This window comes from Hyperoodon ampullatus (assembly GCF_949752795.1).
Source record: "Hyperoodon ampullatus genome assembly, chromosome: 2".
NCBI classification, from domain to species: Eukaryota; Metazoa; Chordata; class Mammalia; order Artiodactyla; family Ziphiidae; genus Hyperoodon; species Hyperoodon ampullatus.
The window spans coordinates 118,262,150-118,277,177 of NC_136915.1; the positions used below are offsets into that span (position 1 = coordinate 118,262,150).

General features: G+C 48.6%; 1 protein-coding gene across 3 annotated transcripts; it reads left to right on the forward strand.

The window, feature by feature from the left end:
* Positions 1-26: 26 nt before the first annotated feature.
* NCSTN (nicastrin) lies at positions 27-14,716 on the forward strand (the record flags this gene model as incomplete). Of its 3 annotated transcripts, XM_079697031.1 has the most annotated exons (17): positions 27-111; positions 1,343-1,447; positions 5,180-5,303; positions 5,735-5,856; positions 6,286-6,431; positions 7,191-7,341; positions 7,636-7,745; positions 8,009-8,161; positions 8,834-8,938; positions 9,119-9,196; positions 10,065-10,237; positions 11,711-11,813; positions 11,928-12,023; positions 12,318-12,405; positions 12,664-12,818; positions 13,058-13,270; positions 13,916-14,716. In XM_079697031.1, 17 exons carry the CDS (start codon positions 27-29, stop codon positions 14,036-14,038), a joined length of 2,130 nt encoding a protein of 709 aa, XP_079553157.1. In that variant the 3' UTR covers positions 14,039-14,716. The 3 variants fall into 3 exon arrangements, with proteins under 3 accessions (XP_079553157.1, XP_079553158.1, XP_079553159.1); XM_079697032.1 differs by lacking the exon at positions 13,058-13,270; XM_079697033.1 differs by lacking the exons at positions 7,191-7,341; positions 7,636-7,745; positions 8,009-8,161.
* Positions 14,717-15,028: the final 312 nt, after the last annotated feature.

Below are 15,028 nucleotides of genomic sequence, written 5' to 3' on the forward strand. Positions count from 1 at the left end.
GGGCTTCCGCTCAACCGAGACGCAAGATGGCCACGGATGGGGGCGGCTATGTGGCCGACCTGGGAAGTCGGAGTCTCCTTCGCCTTGTGTCTTTCTGCGTCCTACTGGCAGGTGAGACCTACCCGGCCCTTGAGCTCCAGTTTGTAAGAAGAATCCTCCGGATCTGGCCGGCCCGAGCGCTGCCGTCTCCCTTCTGGTCCCCGCAGCCCCTCCGTCCCCCCACCCTGTAAATCCTCTTTCTCTTTCGTTCCCACGACAGAAGTTCCCCCTTTGCCTGGACTTGAAGGTCCCTTCTCCCCCGCGGCACGTCGTGTAAACCAATTTCCTCCTCCAGGCCTCTTCCTGGACTTCCAGCCCCGCTTTCTCCTACTTTGTCCGGGTATCTCGTTTCCCCCACGGTCCCAGCCACCCCACGCACAATCAGAAAGGACAGGTGTTAGCGTTCAGCTTTCTTCCCAGTGCGTTTAGACTTTTAAGATCAAAGCGCTTGGTTCTGTGGGTGCATTGCGGCGCTTAGGAAGGTAAATGCCTTATTTCTTTCTCTGTTATTCCACCGTAAACCCGCGTCCCTGTCCTTCACCTCAGTTTGTCCCATCAATAAAGTGAAACTAAGGTAAGATATTAGTTCTCTTAACTGTCTATGCCGTGAAATAATGATTCAAGAAACTTTAGCCATTTATAATGTGCACAGGTGTTTGCTTACACCCATTTATTTTCTGGTATATGTTTTTCTAGTTGGTCAAGCCCTAAAATACAAACATGCCTGTTTATAACCACGACGATACCTTTCCCCAAATTGAGATTGTTTGTTTTAAAAATCCCCAAAGGAGAAACTAGCTGCCTCACACTGTGGGCACACACAAATGACTTACTGATGTTAAATTAACTGACAGCGTGTTTGGCATAAGTTTTCTCCCAGTTCCATTCAGACCCCTGGAAAAATGTCTCAAGAAGATTTTGTTGCTGTTGTGATCTATATTCTTAGACTGGCACTCATTTATTAACTAATTAGTCATGTACATACAGAAAAGAAAAGCAGAAGTGTGGTTGTCCATGCAACCAGAAGCAGGTACACCTGAGGTTAAATGCCTTTCCTTTGACAAATCAAGTTTTTTGTCTTTTAGCTTCAATGTCAGTTGCTTTATGATTTGTAGTAACTCTGTGGTACATAGCTGGGTGCATTTATTTGTTCCAATAATGTGCCCAAGAGGTGAGAAGAATAGACACTAATCCCATTTTAGAAAGTATGATATACTCAAGCCATACAACAAATTTGTGACATGATAGAGGCTAGTACCAATGTCTCTCAATTTCTTCTTAACACTTTTTATCTTCTGATCAGGTTTGTGTGAAGGAAACTCAGTGGAGAAGAAGATCTACATCCCCTTAAATAAAACAGCTCCCTGTGTCCGTCTGCTCAATGCTACTCATCAGATTGGCTGCCAGTGTGAGTTGAGGTTGGGATTTGTGTTCGTGGCTATCGATATTTCAGTCTGTGCCCTAGGTATAATAATCCAAGTCCTGCTTGGGAGTCGTAGCACACAAATTAGGCGATGTGGGTAGTAGGTGATAGAGAACCAATTGTCAAACCAGGTGAGATAATTAATAAGAGCAAACATTTAGGAAATGCTACATACAAGGTTCTTACATGTACATCTCATTTAACCATCACAGCAACCCCATAAGTAGGTCCTGTTATTACCCCCATTTTACAAATGATGAAACTGAGACTTAGTGAAGTGTAGTAACTTTTCCCAGATCATTCTGCTATTAAGTGATGAAGCTTGGCTTTGAGCCCCGGTGGTCTAAGTTCTAAACCAGGACTCTTAACCACCCAGTTGGTTAGGTAGAAAGTTATAGTCTTTTCTAAGGAGTAAAAGCCTCTTATTCTATGAAGTCCACTCATCACCTGCACTCTGAATGCTCTTTTTGGAACCAAAATGGGCTTCCTTAAGGCAGTGATCTCTTTGAAGAAGAAGGCATTGAGAAACCAAGTAGTTCAAAAGGAAATAGTAAAGGATTTAGATTTGTCTTTATGTTTTGTAAATGTGTTCCAAGACAGGCTACCCTGTCAATGTGGTATGGTTATAAAACTATTTAAGAGGGAAAAAAGTTGTAATCTGAAGGCTGAATCCCTAGTTCCTTTGCTGCTTAACCTGTTATCTTCAGATTTTGTTCTGTGGATAGTAGCTTTGTCAGAATGTAGTTTTGCAGGGATGCAGGAAACTTAGAGTCAGATCTCGACTTCTTCGTCATCAAATTGGTTACCTCCGAATTTATTTACTCCTGTAAAAATGGTTAGAATATAAGTGCACAAAGCTGAAAGTCAGACTGCCTTTAATAGGTGTTTATTGATGATGCTGAGTGTGGTCTCAGCAGGACTGTGTGATTGTCTGAAACCTTCCACTTTGGTTGGAGAAAAGAAGACAGTGGGAAGTGAAGGACTTGCTCAAGGTGGCAATTACTAGTTTTCTAGCCATCCTTCCCCTAGCTATACTCTACATTAATTGTCCATATCCTTACTACAGGAAATACTGGGAGTAGGTTAACTGGTTCCAAACAGTCCCAAATTAAATTTTTGTTGGACCTTGTTTTGTTTTGTTTTTTAATATTTATTTATTTAATTTATGTATTTTATTTATTTTTTTTTGGCCACGTCAGGTCTTTGTTGTGGTGCACAGGCTTCTCTCTAGTTGTGGCCTGTGGGTTTTCTCTTCTCTAGTTGTGGCGTGCAGCCTCCAAGGCACATGGGCTCTGTAGTTGTGGCGCGTGGGCTCTCTCATTGAGGTGTGTGAGCTCAGTAGTTGTGGCGCACGGGCTTAATTGCCCCGCGGCATGTGGGATCTTAGTTCCCTGACCAGGTGTCGACCCCGCGTCCCCTGCATTGGAAGGTGGATTCTTCACCACTGGACCACGAGGGAGGTCCCTGGACTTTGTTCTTAAACTAGATTTGTGAGTAGAAGGGAGCCAGCTCCAGTGTGGGCTGAGATCAGACTGCCGGTCTTGCTGGAACCCCACTCTAGTGCAAAAGGCTAGGCCCCCATCCTCCTGAAGCTGAGCTCTAAGATATCCCCTTTGGGAATGGGTCATTCTGCTGCATGTTCTTAGAGCAGCCCTGTGGGAAGCAAAGCAGTAGCCTCTAGAGATAAGCCTGGTGCTAATACAGAGAGACGAAAGGGGTGGGGCTGGACTCTGGCCACTTCCTCATTAAGATCTTGTTTCCTTTTCAACATACTTATTTCTAAGTCTTCATATCTGTCCATCCTGAGCAAGCTACACCCGCTTAAATTTGGAGAGAAAGACCTAGATTTGATTTTCTGATTCTGATGCTCTGTTTCTATTGGACCCTTTTAAAAGTGCTCATAAGGGGCTATCTGTAGCTTTCTTTACTTTCCTTCCTTTCTTTCCTTTTTTACTCTTTTCCTACAGTATGAGATGAATAGGGGTGGAAAACCTCCTCATTGAAGGACCAGAGAAAGTAAGCAAGTTATTTAAGACTACACAGTCACCAATGGGAACCCAGTGTCCAATCCAGGTTTTTTCAGGCCTGTGTTATAGCTTGTCTTCTTCCTGTCCTCCTTGGAGCTGAAGTTACATATTTTTTATCTGCCAGATGAGCTTTCTTTTCTTGTGTTTTAAGTGCTGTGGCACGCACTGTTGTCTATTGTTTTACTTAGAATTGCCATTTGGTAGTTAAATCTTTACCAAAGTTATTCCAGATTCTGATTTTCCTCTATGTTTTATCACTATCAACATGAACTTACGAAGTATTTGCTATATATGACTTAGTTGAATGTTGGGGACCTGCTTCTATATCTAGCTTTTACCAGATCCTATAGGAGAAAAATTCTGTGTGGCTGGCAGTCTGAAAAGTACCTGTGGTTTTTGTCTCTTGTAAGTTACAAGTATTCCAGTGTCTTGGTTTAGAGCCATAATTCTCATGCCTAATAAAGGACCATGTGACGTGTTTTGAAAATACACATGCTTGGGTCTCACCTTTAGAGATTTAAATTGAGTAGATCTGAGGTAAAGCACAAGCATCTCTATTTTTTAAAACTCCAGAGTGATTCTGATATGTAGCCAGGGTTGAGAAATACTGCTCTAAAACAATTTATGAGTAACACATCCAGTTTTGAGTGGGGAGAAAACTTGTGGGGAGACCCTAGGATGTCTCTACATGGATCACTAGGGACTTGAGGGGTATTGCTACATAGAACTCAAGGCATTCTGGACTGGATCGTCCATCCTCTAAAGCGGTGCCTTCCAGTCTTTGTCATGAAACATATAGAAAATATTATTTGGGACTTCCCTGGTGGTGCAGTGGTTAAGACTCTGAGCTCCCAATGTAGGGGGCCCAGGATCGATTCCTGGTCAGGGAACTAGATCCCATGTGCATGCCGCAACTAAAGAGCCTGCCTGCCACAACTGAGACCAGGTGCAACCAGATAAATAAACAAATATTTAAAATAAAAGAAAATGTTATTTGTAGAGCATCCTGGGGTAATGAATGAGTCTGTTCCTGGCCTGGGGTGACCAGTATAGGGTTTTTGGAAACCCTTGGTCCCCAACAATGAGAGGACTAGATATCAGCACACCTAATCTATTCAAGGCCCATCATTTGGGAAACTATTCTACAGAACTCCTTGAACTTCTTGATTAACCTTTCCCAAAACTGGCCCAAAGCAAGTAAAGTCATTTCCAAATAGGGCAAAGGAATGGAGATCCAAGGAGGCTGTGAGGCCAAGGAAATCTACACATATGTTTTCAAAAAGGAAGATTCAGTGCTAGAACTCTAAGCTTGAGATCTAGAGCCTGCCTTTTCATGGAGAAAATGCATGTGTAAAGACTTTGGTGTCTGCTGTTACAGAATCTTGTATACATGGCTAAATGAGGTTGAGGGAAGAGGGCAAGAAAATGAAGATCGTAGAGCCTTTCTGACATTTAACAAACAAGGCCTCTAATGAGTAGACTTCGGGCCTCTCTTGTCCTCTATTCCCTCCTAGTAGCCTTCAAATGAAGCCAGGGCAATTCAGCCTTTCAGTTCCAGTCCAGAGTTGGCTGCATTAACGCAACGTCTTGTGACATTTTGTTGGGGGGATAAATGATCTGCAGAGTCAGTGAAGCAAAGTCAAAATGGTCAGCTGTGGGTGCTTTATTTTGACCCATTCTGTTCTGGCAGCTTCCGTTAGTGGGGACACAGGGGTTATCCACGTAGTACAGAAGGAAGAAGACCTACAGTGGGTGTTGACCGATGGCCCTAACCCCCCTTATGTGGTTCTGCTGGAGGGCACGCTCTTTACCAGGTAAGAACTCTGTGTTCCTGCTGAGGAAATGCGTCCAGAGAGGGGAAGAGTCAGTGAACAATCCTCACACTTGTGAGTGAAAACTTCCCTTGGCTGCCCTGGTCTGATCAGGGCAGGGGGTGGAGTGATCCTCCGAAGAAAAGATGGGCCATTAAAAGGAATCATCTCAGTGACCTTGTAAGTAGAGCTCTAGTTGAATAAGGACCCCAGGGAGGAAGAAGGGGTGCACAGAGACAGGGTAGATGAGATTAAGCCCTGAGTTCAGATCAGGTCATGGTTCTCACTCAGAAGCTAAGAGACCGAAAAGACAAGAAATGAGTCGACAGTGTTGATTCCCCTAACTCCCCATTTGTTTCCATCCTAGGGGGCAGGATGTCGGGCTGCCTGATAACCTCCCTACCTTCGTTCATGGCATTGTCACCCTATTCCAGGAATCTGATGGAGAAGCTGAAGGGGAGAACCAGCCGAATTGCTGGTCTTGCAGTGTCTTTAGCCAAGCCCAGTCCTGCCTCAGGCTTCTCTCCTAGTGTGCAGTGTCCCAATGATGGGTTTGGTAAGAGCCCCAAGGGATCAGGGTAGCCTGCTGTCACCCAAAGCTCATTGTTGCTTCATTCTCACATCTTGGGTGGCTTGGGAAGAGGTGTGCGTCTGTCTGTGTATAGTGTGAGCAACTGACTCCCAAACAGAAGATTCGTTTCTTTGTCTTTACCACTCATCCCTTCTCTCTCCTGCTCACCTTTCTTCTGCTTACCTTCCATCCTCCCTTTTTGTCACATGCTCAGATCCCTAACTGCCCAGCTTAGGGCTCCCTGATACCAGTGTCTGTTTTACTGTAGGTGATGATAGCTTGATACTTGCTTCTTTGAGTCACCCCCTCCTTCAGAACTCTTAGTCCCAATCCTATGATATCCTAGCCCTCCTTCCTTACCTGGTCCCTGAGTGCTTGGTGTCCCAACATCCTATCCCCTGTCCTCCGTTTCAGGTGTTTACTCCAACTCCTATGGGCCAGAGTTTGCTCACTGCAGAGAGATAGCATGGAACTCCCTGGGCGATGGCTTGGCTTATGAAGACTTCAGTTTCCCCATCTTCCTTCTTGAAGATGAAAATGAAACCAATGTCATTAAGCAGGTAATGACTCTGCCAGCTCCTAGCAATTCCACTTAGAAAGAGAATTATTTTTTAGGCTCTTCTCCTGTTTAGAGAGAGCCTCATTCTACTAGTACACCCTCTGAAAGACAGTTGCTCCAGGAAGAGCCAAGAGGTTTATTTTTCTCACATTCCCCTGTCTCTCCTGCCTGAAATTATAGCATTAAAGGCTTTTAGACTGGAAGAAAACATAAAGAATATTTAATATGAGATAAGGTATAGAGCCCTGATTAAGAACCTTTAGTGTGGTAAGAAAGAGCATTGGACTAGAAATTGAGAGATTCAATTCAGTAATTTCTGAAATTCGTTTTAGCTCTAATGTTCTCTAATTCTAATCTAATGTTCTCTAATTTTGATACATAGAGCAGTTAAGAGATTTGTCCAAAGTTACATGGTGAGTTGATGCGCAAGCTGTCTTGAATTTCATTTTTCATCTCCCAATTTGGTGCTCTTTACAGCAAATCACATTAGGAGCAGTGACTGAAGCTCCAAATTGGGGCAGGCCATTTGGTATAGGGTAATTTCATCTGCCCCAGCTAAGTCATTGACTCTGTGCCCCTTGGCACCTCTTGGTGAGTTTTTCTCTTTGACCTTATAGCTCCTGTGGTTGTACCAGGACAACTGTAGCTCAGGGACAGATGTGGGAATGGCTTAAGGATGGAGCTGGGCCCTCCTCCTTCTGGGAGGTATGGGGTGGACTCCACAGCTAGCTGCCTCATCAGGGTTCATCTCCCGTTGTAGTGCTACCGCGATCACAACCTGAGTCAGAACGGCTCAGTGCCGGCCTTCCCACTGTGCGCCATGCAGCTCTTTTCACACATGCACGCCGTCGTCAGCACCGTCACCTGCATGCGACGCAGCTTCATCCAGAGCTCCTTCAGCATCAACCCAGGTAGGACAGATCCGAGGCGAGCTGGGTGCCCTGGGGTGGGGAGGAGGGGTCAGGCCAGGGAATGTGGGCGAGACCACTATCAGGACAGAGTGGGCACAGGTAAGGAGCACTGGGTGGGAGAAGTGGAAACAGTTCTACGCAATCGAGGCAGCTTGTCCCCGAAGTGGACGGTGGCAGAGAAACCAACGTGGAAGAGTGGAGACAGAAAATGACTTACAGAGAGGTCTTCTGGACCTTCTCTGTAGCTACCTTCTCCCTTACCTGTTGATCTCTCACTGTCTGTGTCCTGCTCAGAAATCGTCTGTGACCCCCTGTCCGACTACAACGTATGGAGCATGCTTAAGCCTGTAAATACCTCCGAGACGCTGGAGCCCGATGACAAGGTTGTGGTGGCTGCCACCCGGGTGAGTGTTGGCCCCTGATCAGGGTGGGCAGGGCTGGCACAGAAAGGGCAGGCAGGCAGGCCTGTTTTGGGCATATCAGGTGTCTGAGTTGCTACAGTGGGGAGCCTCAGATGGAGAGGGATCTGGGCTGTGGGACTCTGGGGTTCTAGCCATCGCCGCAGGACATGAATATTTTCTTGGCCAGAACAGGAGAGGGGGACTAGGGCCTGCCCCAAATTTCCATTTTCAAAGTGTACCTCCCCTGCCTTGTCTGCCATGCCCAGCTGGACAGTCGTTCCTTTTTCTGGAATGTGGCCCCAGGGGCTGAAAGTGCCGTTGCCTCCTTCGTCACTCAGCTGGCTGCAGCCGAAGCTCTGCAGAAGGCACCCGACGTGACCACCCTGCCCCGCAATGTCATGTTTGTCTTCTTCCAAGGGGTGAGGGCTCTTTGGCTGGGGTGGGATGGCCGGGAAGGAGCGGGTGGTGAAGATGGGAGTGGCTATTGTTTGGCGAAGATCTCAGCACTTAACTTAATTGTTATTCACCAGAGAGCTTCTGGATGTGTCTATGTGTGTCTCCCTTTCAGATTCCCCCACTGTAGGAAGCCTTTGCACCCTGACCTGGAATTGGTATAATGCCAACTCCCTCACTTCCCCACGGATACGGTCTATTTGAGACATTCTTTTACATTCTCTGGACCCTTTCCCTGCCACCTCCACCCAGGAGCCCTGAGGCTCCTGCCTCTCCCCACTGCCACCACAGACTGGCCCTAGGATAAAGGAACAGCAGCCGTGGCTCAGTCGGCGGAGGTGGGGGAGAAGCAAAAAGCAGACACTTAACAGCTGATGTTCGCCTTGGGCCTCCACTTAGGCTGCTCTCCCCACGTCTGGGCTTGAGAAGTCCTGTGGCACATACATGTGAGGCATAGCCACAGCTGGGAGCTGGGGTAGGGAGGAGGGCAGAGTCACGTGACTAAGCTGGCCAGCAGTTGAGATGACACGGACAATAACCTTTGTACCTACAGCTTTGATGATCTGGCCCCAAGGCACTGAGGCTGCCCTAACACTTTGGAATCTCTGTTCCCTTTCCCACCCGTCTCCACCCCTCAGGAAACTTTTGACTACATTGGCAGCTCAAGAATGGTCTATGATATGGAAAATGGCAAGTTTCCTGTGCAGTTAGAGAACATTGACTCATTCGTGGAGCTGGGACAGGTGTGCAGCATGTATCCTCCACCCCTTCCTTCCTACCTCCTAAAGCTTCACCTCTGCTGTTCTCTTGTGCCCACTGCAGGTGCCACCACCTCTTCCCTTGACTTCTGATCCCACTCTTTTCTCCCCGATATGGGCCAGAATGGGAGACTAATTATAAATGTTGCTTCTTCATCTTCTCAGGTGGCCTTAAGAAATTCACTAGAGCTTTGGATGCACACAGACCCCATGTCTCAGAAAAATGAAACTGTACAGAACCAGGTAATCTGAGCATCTCTTCCCCTCACTTCCCGTTTCAACAGCTTAGAATATGGGCACCCTCTCGTCCTGGCCCTATCCACACCAGCCTCCAGGGCCTGTGAAACAGGACCTTAGGTTGGGTGTTGGCCAAAGGGTGAACACCCCAGCTGTTACAGCTCCCTGGGAAAAACCATGAGTTCAGCTCCTGTTACTGGTTCCCTGAGATGGATGGTTCTCTGATCATTCGGTGCCTAGCGAACTATCACTGCCCATTAAGGACAGGGTGTGAGTGCCTCCTTTGTCTCCTGCTGCCCCAGGGACCCAGCTGTCCTGGCTGCCCTTCCTCATCCTGGCTGTGTAAGACTCCCTACCCAAACCGTCTTCCACTTTCCTCACTTCTTGTTCAAGACCCTCTCTCCCTCAAAATAGGTCTGTTTTTTCCCTGAGGTCCTCTTCCTGCCATGCCAGCTTCAGTGTCATCCCTGCTCTGGCTTCTTAGAGCCCCTACAGAGTGGACTACTGGTGTGGCATTCAGCATTGTTTTGTATTATTTTTTGCTCCTCCAGTTCCACACAGCAAATAATAAGTAAAACATCGGCTGAGGATAAGACAGTGTCCTGAGGACAGTGGGGTTTACCTGTAAATATGAAAAAAAAGAACCCACAGGCCTCTTACTTCTCTGTGCCGTAACTTAAACAGGATGGTGGGAGCTGCAGGAAAATTCAGAGAGCCTTGATCCCAAAAGGCTTGAAGGATTTAGATCTAGGAGAATTTAGGGCTGCTTAACAGGTTGGGGACTTGAAGAAGAGAGTGTTTCAGGTCTAAGAGAGACCTCTTCCTGCTTCCTGTCCCCAATGCGTCCCATCAGCTAATGCCCCTCATCCCCCAGGTGGAGGAGCTCCTGACCACCCTGGAGAAGAGCGGTGCTGGCGTCCCTACTGTAGTCCTCAGGAGGCTGAGTCGGTCCCAGCCTCTCCCACCATCTTCTCTGCAGCGATTTCTTCGAGCTCGAAACATCTCTGGCGTTGTTCTTGCTGACCATTCTGCTGTCTTCCATAACCAGTAAGAGTCACCTAGCCTGCATCCTCTTTGTTCCCGAAGAGAATCTATTCTGCAGCCAGAGGTCCATAGAGAGAAATGTCTCTGTGTCAAGAGAGATCACTGCTCGCCCCTGTTCCCACACGACCCTCGCCAAAATCTCAGGTCAATCTGTGTTCTTTGCTCAGTGTCTTTTTCACATCTAACCTGGTCCCTGCATTTGACTTGACATTTCATCTTAGAAAACATCCTCACCCTGAGCCCTTTCCTAGCACAATCCTCCTCATTTGTGGTTCCACCTCTCCAAAGCTCTCCAGGGGCCTGAGTTCCCCAGGGCTGCCAGCAGAGGGCATCATCTCAAACGTGCACCGGAATGATGTTGGGGGTTCTTTGGCTGGAGCACAGATAGCTGTCCCTGCTCTCTATGACCTGCCCAAGGGTGCCTATGGCCCGCCCAAGGGTGCCACAGACAGTACTCACACTCTGTGAAATGTAACATGTTCTTGCCATGTGGTAAGTGCACGTGGTTCAGTGTGGGTGTAAAAATGTCCCTACAGCTGAGGGGGCTCCAGCAATAAGGGGTGAGGCCCTGGTAGTCACCTCTCTCCTGGTCCTAGGCACCCCTAAACTGCCCCTAACTTGAGGCCTCGGGTAACGGGGGGCTTGACTCAGGCTGGATTGCTAAGCCCCCAGCCTCCCTTCCCTTCTCAAAACAGGCCAAGTGAGTTTCTGAGTAAAAATGCATAAGCTCTGGTTCTCCAGCCCCCACCCAACAGCACCTTCTCATTTATTTAGGGCCGTGACGGTTCTGATACATAGGGTCAGCTCTCTTCTCCAAACCTGTCTTCTGTATCACTTTGTGGTGAGGGGTGATTCATCATTTGAACATATGTTGGACTTGGCCATGAGGCTGTCTTGATTCTGTGGGGGGGGCAGGCATTCAGTGATGGTAGAGGCCGGGAGCACTCTCCTCTTAGCTTCTCTTCTAAGATCTGTCTCCTTGGGGCTTCCCAAGGAGCATCAGGGTGGTTTGACCCAGTGTAGTGTTACATATTTGTGGACAGACCTGCTCGTCCCCCTCTACTCCCAGCCACCTTCAATATGGATGTACATTGAAACGATCATATGATTGCTCTGATAACATATGGCAGGGTTCTCTGAGAGTCGTCTTAGCCACCCTCCTGTATCTCCAACCCAAATGACACGGAAGTGTCTCTTATGTTTAAAGATCTCCCAGGAAGGAACGGTTCCTGCATTGTGATCTTATTTACCTTTTCTGTCTTGTCGGTCAGACGAGTCTTTGTATTTAAGCACTCCCACGCTCCTACTTTGCCATTCTCTACACCTTCTTCAATATGGAATCCTGATTTTCTCTCTTTCCTCCTCCCTGTATGAGGAAAAATGAGATCCCAAGTTCCTGCAGAAGGGACAGTTGAGGGAGGAAAGGGCAGGGCCCTGGCTGAGTGCAGCCAAGGCTCATGCTGGCTTTTCTGGCAGCTATTACCAGAGCATTTACGACACTGCTGAGAACATTAATGTGACCTACCCTGAAGGGCAGAGCCCTGAAGAGGACCTGAACTTTGTGACAGACACTGCCAAGGTAGCACCCACCCGGGCTGGGTGGGAGCATGGGGAACACAGTGCAGACGGCTGGCATGTTAATGTTGGAGGTCAGAGAACCTGGGCCATTCAGCCACCTCCTCACCTACTACAGGCTCTGGCAGGTGTGGCCACGGTGCTGGGACGTGCACTGTACCAGCTCGCAGGAGGAACCAACTTCAGCCACACCATTCAGGCCGATCCCCAAACGGTAAGAGCAAGTGGGCCCTGGCTCCTTTCTGTCTCTGTTTACACAGCAGGCTACCCCATCCTTTATCCCGGTCCCTTGCCTAGTTTCCCAAACCTTGGCATTCAGCGGCCCTGGATGTGCAGGTGAGGATCACTGATGCCCCAGAGAGCTCTCGGGTGAGCCTCATCTGCATCCTGTGACCAGCCACCGTCTCCCCAACCCCAGTGTCTGGCCAGTCTGGTTCCTACCCCATGACTGGATCTCCACTAATAATTCTTTCCTTGGGCTCTAAGGAATTCCCTGTCCCAATCCTAGGTTACCCGCCTGCTCTATGGGTTCCTGGTTAGAGCCAACAACTCGTGGTTCCAGTCTATCCTCAGGCCGGACCTAAGGTCCTACTTGGGTAAGCACCTGATGTGCGATGGGACCCTTAACGAAGGGAAAGGATAGAGAAAAAGTCATCATTTTGATTTAATCTTTCCTTTCTCCTTTTTCCTATTTTCTTCCCCCCGTTTTCCTTTTTTCCTCCTGATATTGGATCCTTTTCTCTTAACTTTCTCTTCTCTGGTTCCTGCCTATCCCTGGGCTCTTCCTATCCCTGCCCATCTGCACCCCACCTTCCACCCACCAAATCCTCCCTTCCCTTGTGGTCTCCGGTCAGGTGACGGGCCTCTTCAGCATTACATCGCCGTCTCCAGCCCCACCAACACCACTTACGTTGTACAGTATGCCTTGGCAAATTTGACTGGCAAGGTGATCAACCTTACCCGAGAGCAGTGCCAGGATCCGAGTAAAGTCCCCACTGAAAACAAGGATGTGAGTGGTAGTGGACATTGGAGGCGCCCCAAGGGTCCCCTTCCCTTGGGAAAGTTGGTGGATCTCCTAGGCCCAATTGGACCCAAGAGATTGGGATGGAGAGGTGGAGGGATGCAGCCCTTTGAACTTGAGTATTGAAGAGGCAGTAGCCTGGGTAAAAACGAACCATCTAGAGGGTAAAGAGAGTGAGAGAGAGAGGATCCTGTCAGCCCGTTTGCTGTGGCCTGTCTTCTGTGCAGCTGCACGAGTACGCCTGGGTTCAGGGCCCTTTGAATTCCAACGAGACAGACCGACTTCCCCGGTGTGTGCGTTCCACGGCACGACTCGCCAGGGCCTTGTCCCCTGCCTTTGAATTGAAGCAGTGGGGCTCTACTGAATACTCTACATGGACTGAGAGCCGCTGGAAAGACATCCGCGCCCGGATATTTCTGATAGCCAGCAAAGAGCTGGAGGTGAGACATGGGTTGGGGAGGGTGGGGCGTGGGGGAGGTGGCAGAGGTCTATTTGACCTCTTTTTATTGCCTCTTGTCTCTTATCCCCTTCCATCTCCCATTTGCCCCAGATTTGCCACAAAAACCTGCTGCAAATCTGTCCCTGGTCAGCCAGCATGCGCCATTAGGAAGCTTGTCTTCACTGATAGTTTGCGTATGTGTTCATTCTGGACATATGTTCCCATGGAGACCCAAAGAGATATGCCTTCCCCTGTGGACCCTATGTAGCCCTTCCGCAGCTCCACTCCCATCCGGTATGTCCACCAGCCATCGCTAGGACGAGTCAATCTAATAACTTATTGAGCACCTGTCACGAGTGAGTCAGTCACGTAATTGGCCACAAGAGACTCAAAGTCATGGGCCCTACCTTCTGGATGCTTAAAATCTAAGTAAAAAAGGCAGAAGCAAGGACAGAGGTACTTTACTCCTCAAATGGGGAGACTAAGTCCCCAGACTGGGGAGACGTTGCCTGTGATTGCTCAGTACTTGGTGCTTGGAGCCGGCTCTGGAATTCCAATGCCCTGGCTCCCTGCCCCAAACAGTTATCCACAACTACACCGAGTTCTGAGAGCACCTTTCTCCTTCCCTGCCCACCCCCTCCTGCAGTTTATCACCCTGATGGTGGGCTTCGGCGTTCTCGTCTTCTCTCTTGTCGTCACCTACTGCATCAATGCCAAAGCCGATGTCCTTTTCATTGCTCCCGGGGAACCAGGATCTGTGTCTTACTGAAGAGGACCCCAGCTTTTCCTGCCAGCTCTGCAGTTCACTTCCTAGATCATCTATCCCACTGGGACATAAACCACTAGTTTGTCACTGGAACCTCTCTGGGCCTGGCTCGGACTGACATTAACATAAAGTGGAACTGCCCAAAAGAGACTGAGGGAGAAACGAGTTACCTGCCACCCCCATCTTCCCCTTCCCATCTCCCCTTCCCCGTGTCTTCTTCCTCACCCCTGCCAAATCCTGGGATGACAAATAGAAGCTTCTTGCTCCTGTTTTGACTCCTAGCTACCTGCCCTAACTTCCCCTTCTTCAGGATCCCTCTTCTCTTTCCGTCCCACCTTATACCTCCCTCTGCTCCCCACCCCTCGCCCCCTTCCTGACCAGGAAGGACATGAAGGGGTGAATGCCAGGAGCAAACTGCAAGGAAGCCCTGAGGAGGACAGGAGCCATCTGTGGGCTGAGCCTCCTGTCTCCCTCCTGCTGTCCTGTCTCAAGGCCCTCAGATGGCACATCAGGGTGGGTGTGCTGCTGGGTGGGTATCCCACCTCCAGCCCACAGTGCTCAGTTGTAATTTTTATTAAGCTGTAATATCTATTTTTGTTTTCTTTTCTCCTTTTGTGTGTGTATGTGTACGTGTATATAAATATATAAATAACGAGTCTCATTAAAACAGACTCTCCCACATGTCCTGTACCATTATCTGTTATTCTTCCTGAGCCCCCTTGTTCAGTGATCCCAGATTGGAGTCGTGGAACCGTAACCTCACATGCTCTCTTCTGAGTCCCCAGAGAGCCCAAGTAGTAAAGCTCTGTCAAAAACAATGGAAGTTCTGGCAGAAGGGTTCCTTGTGGAGCCCTGGAATCCTGGTTTCCCTCTACAAGAGCGACGTTAGCACGGTTTCTTCCCACTTTGTATTCGACAGACATTTCTTTCCTTATCTGAGGCCCGGGCTGGGGTCCAGAGATGAAGGGAATACAGCAGCCTTGACCCTTGAGT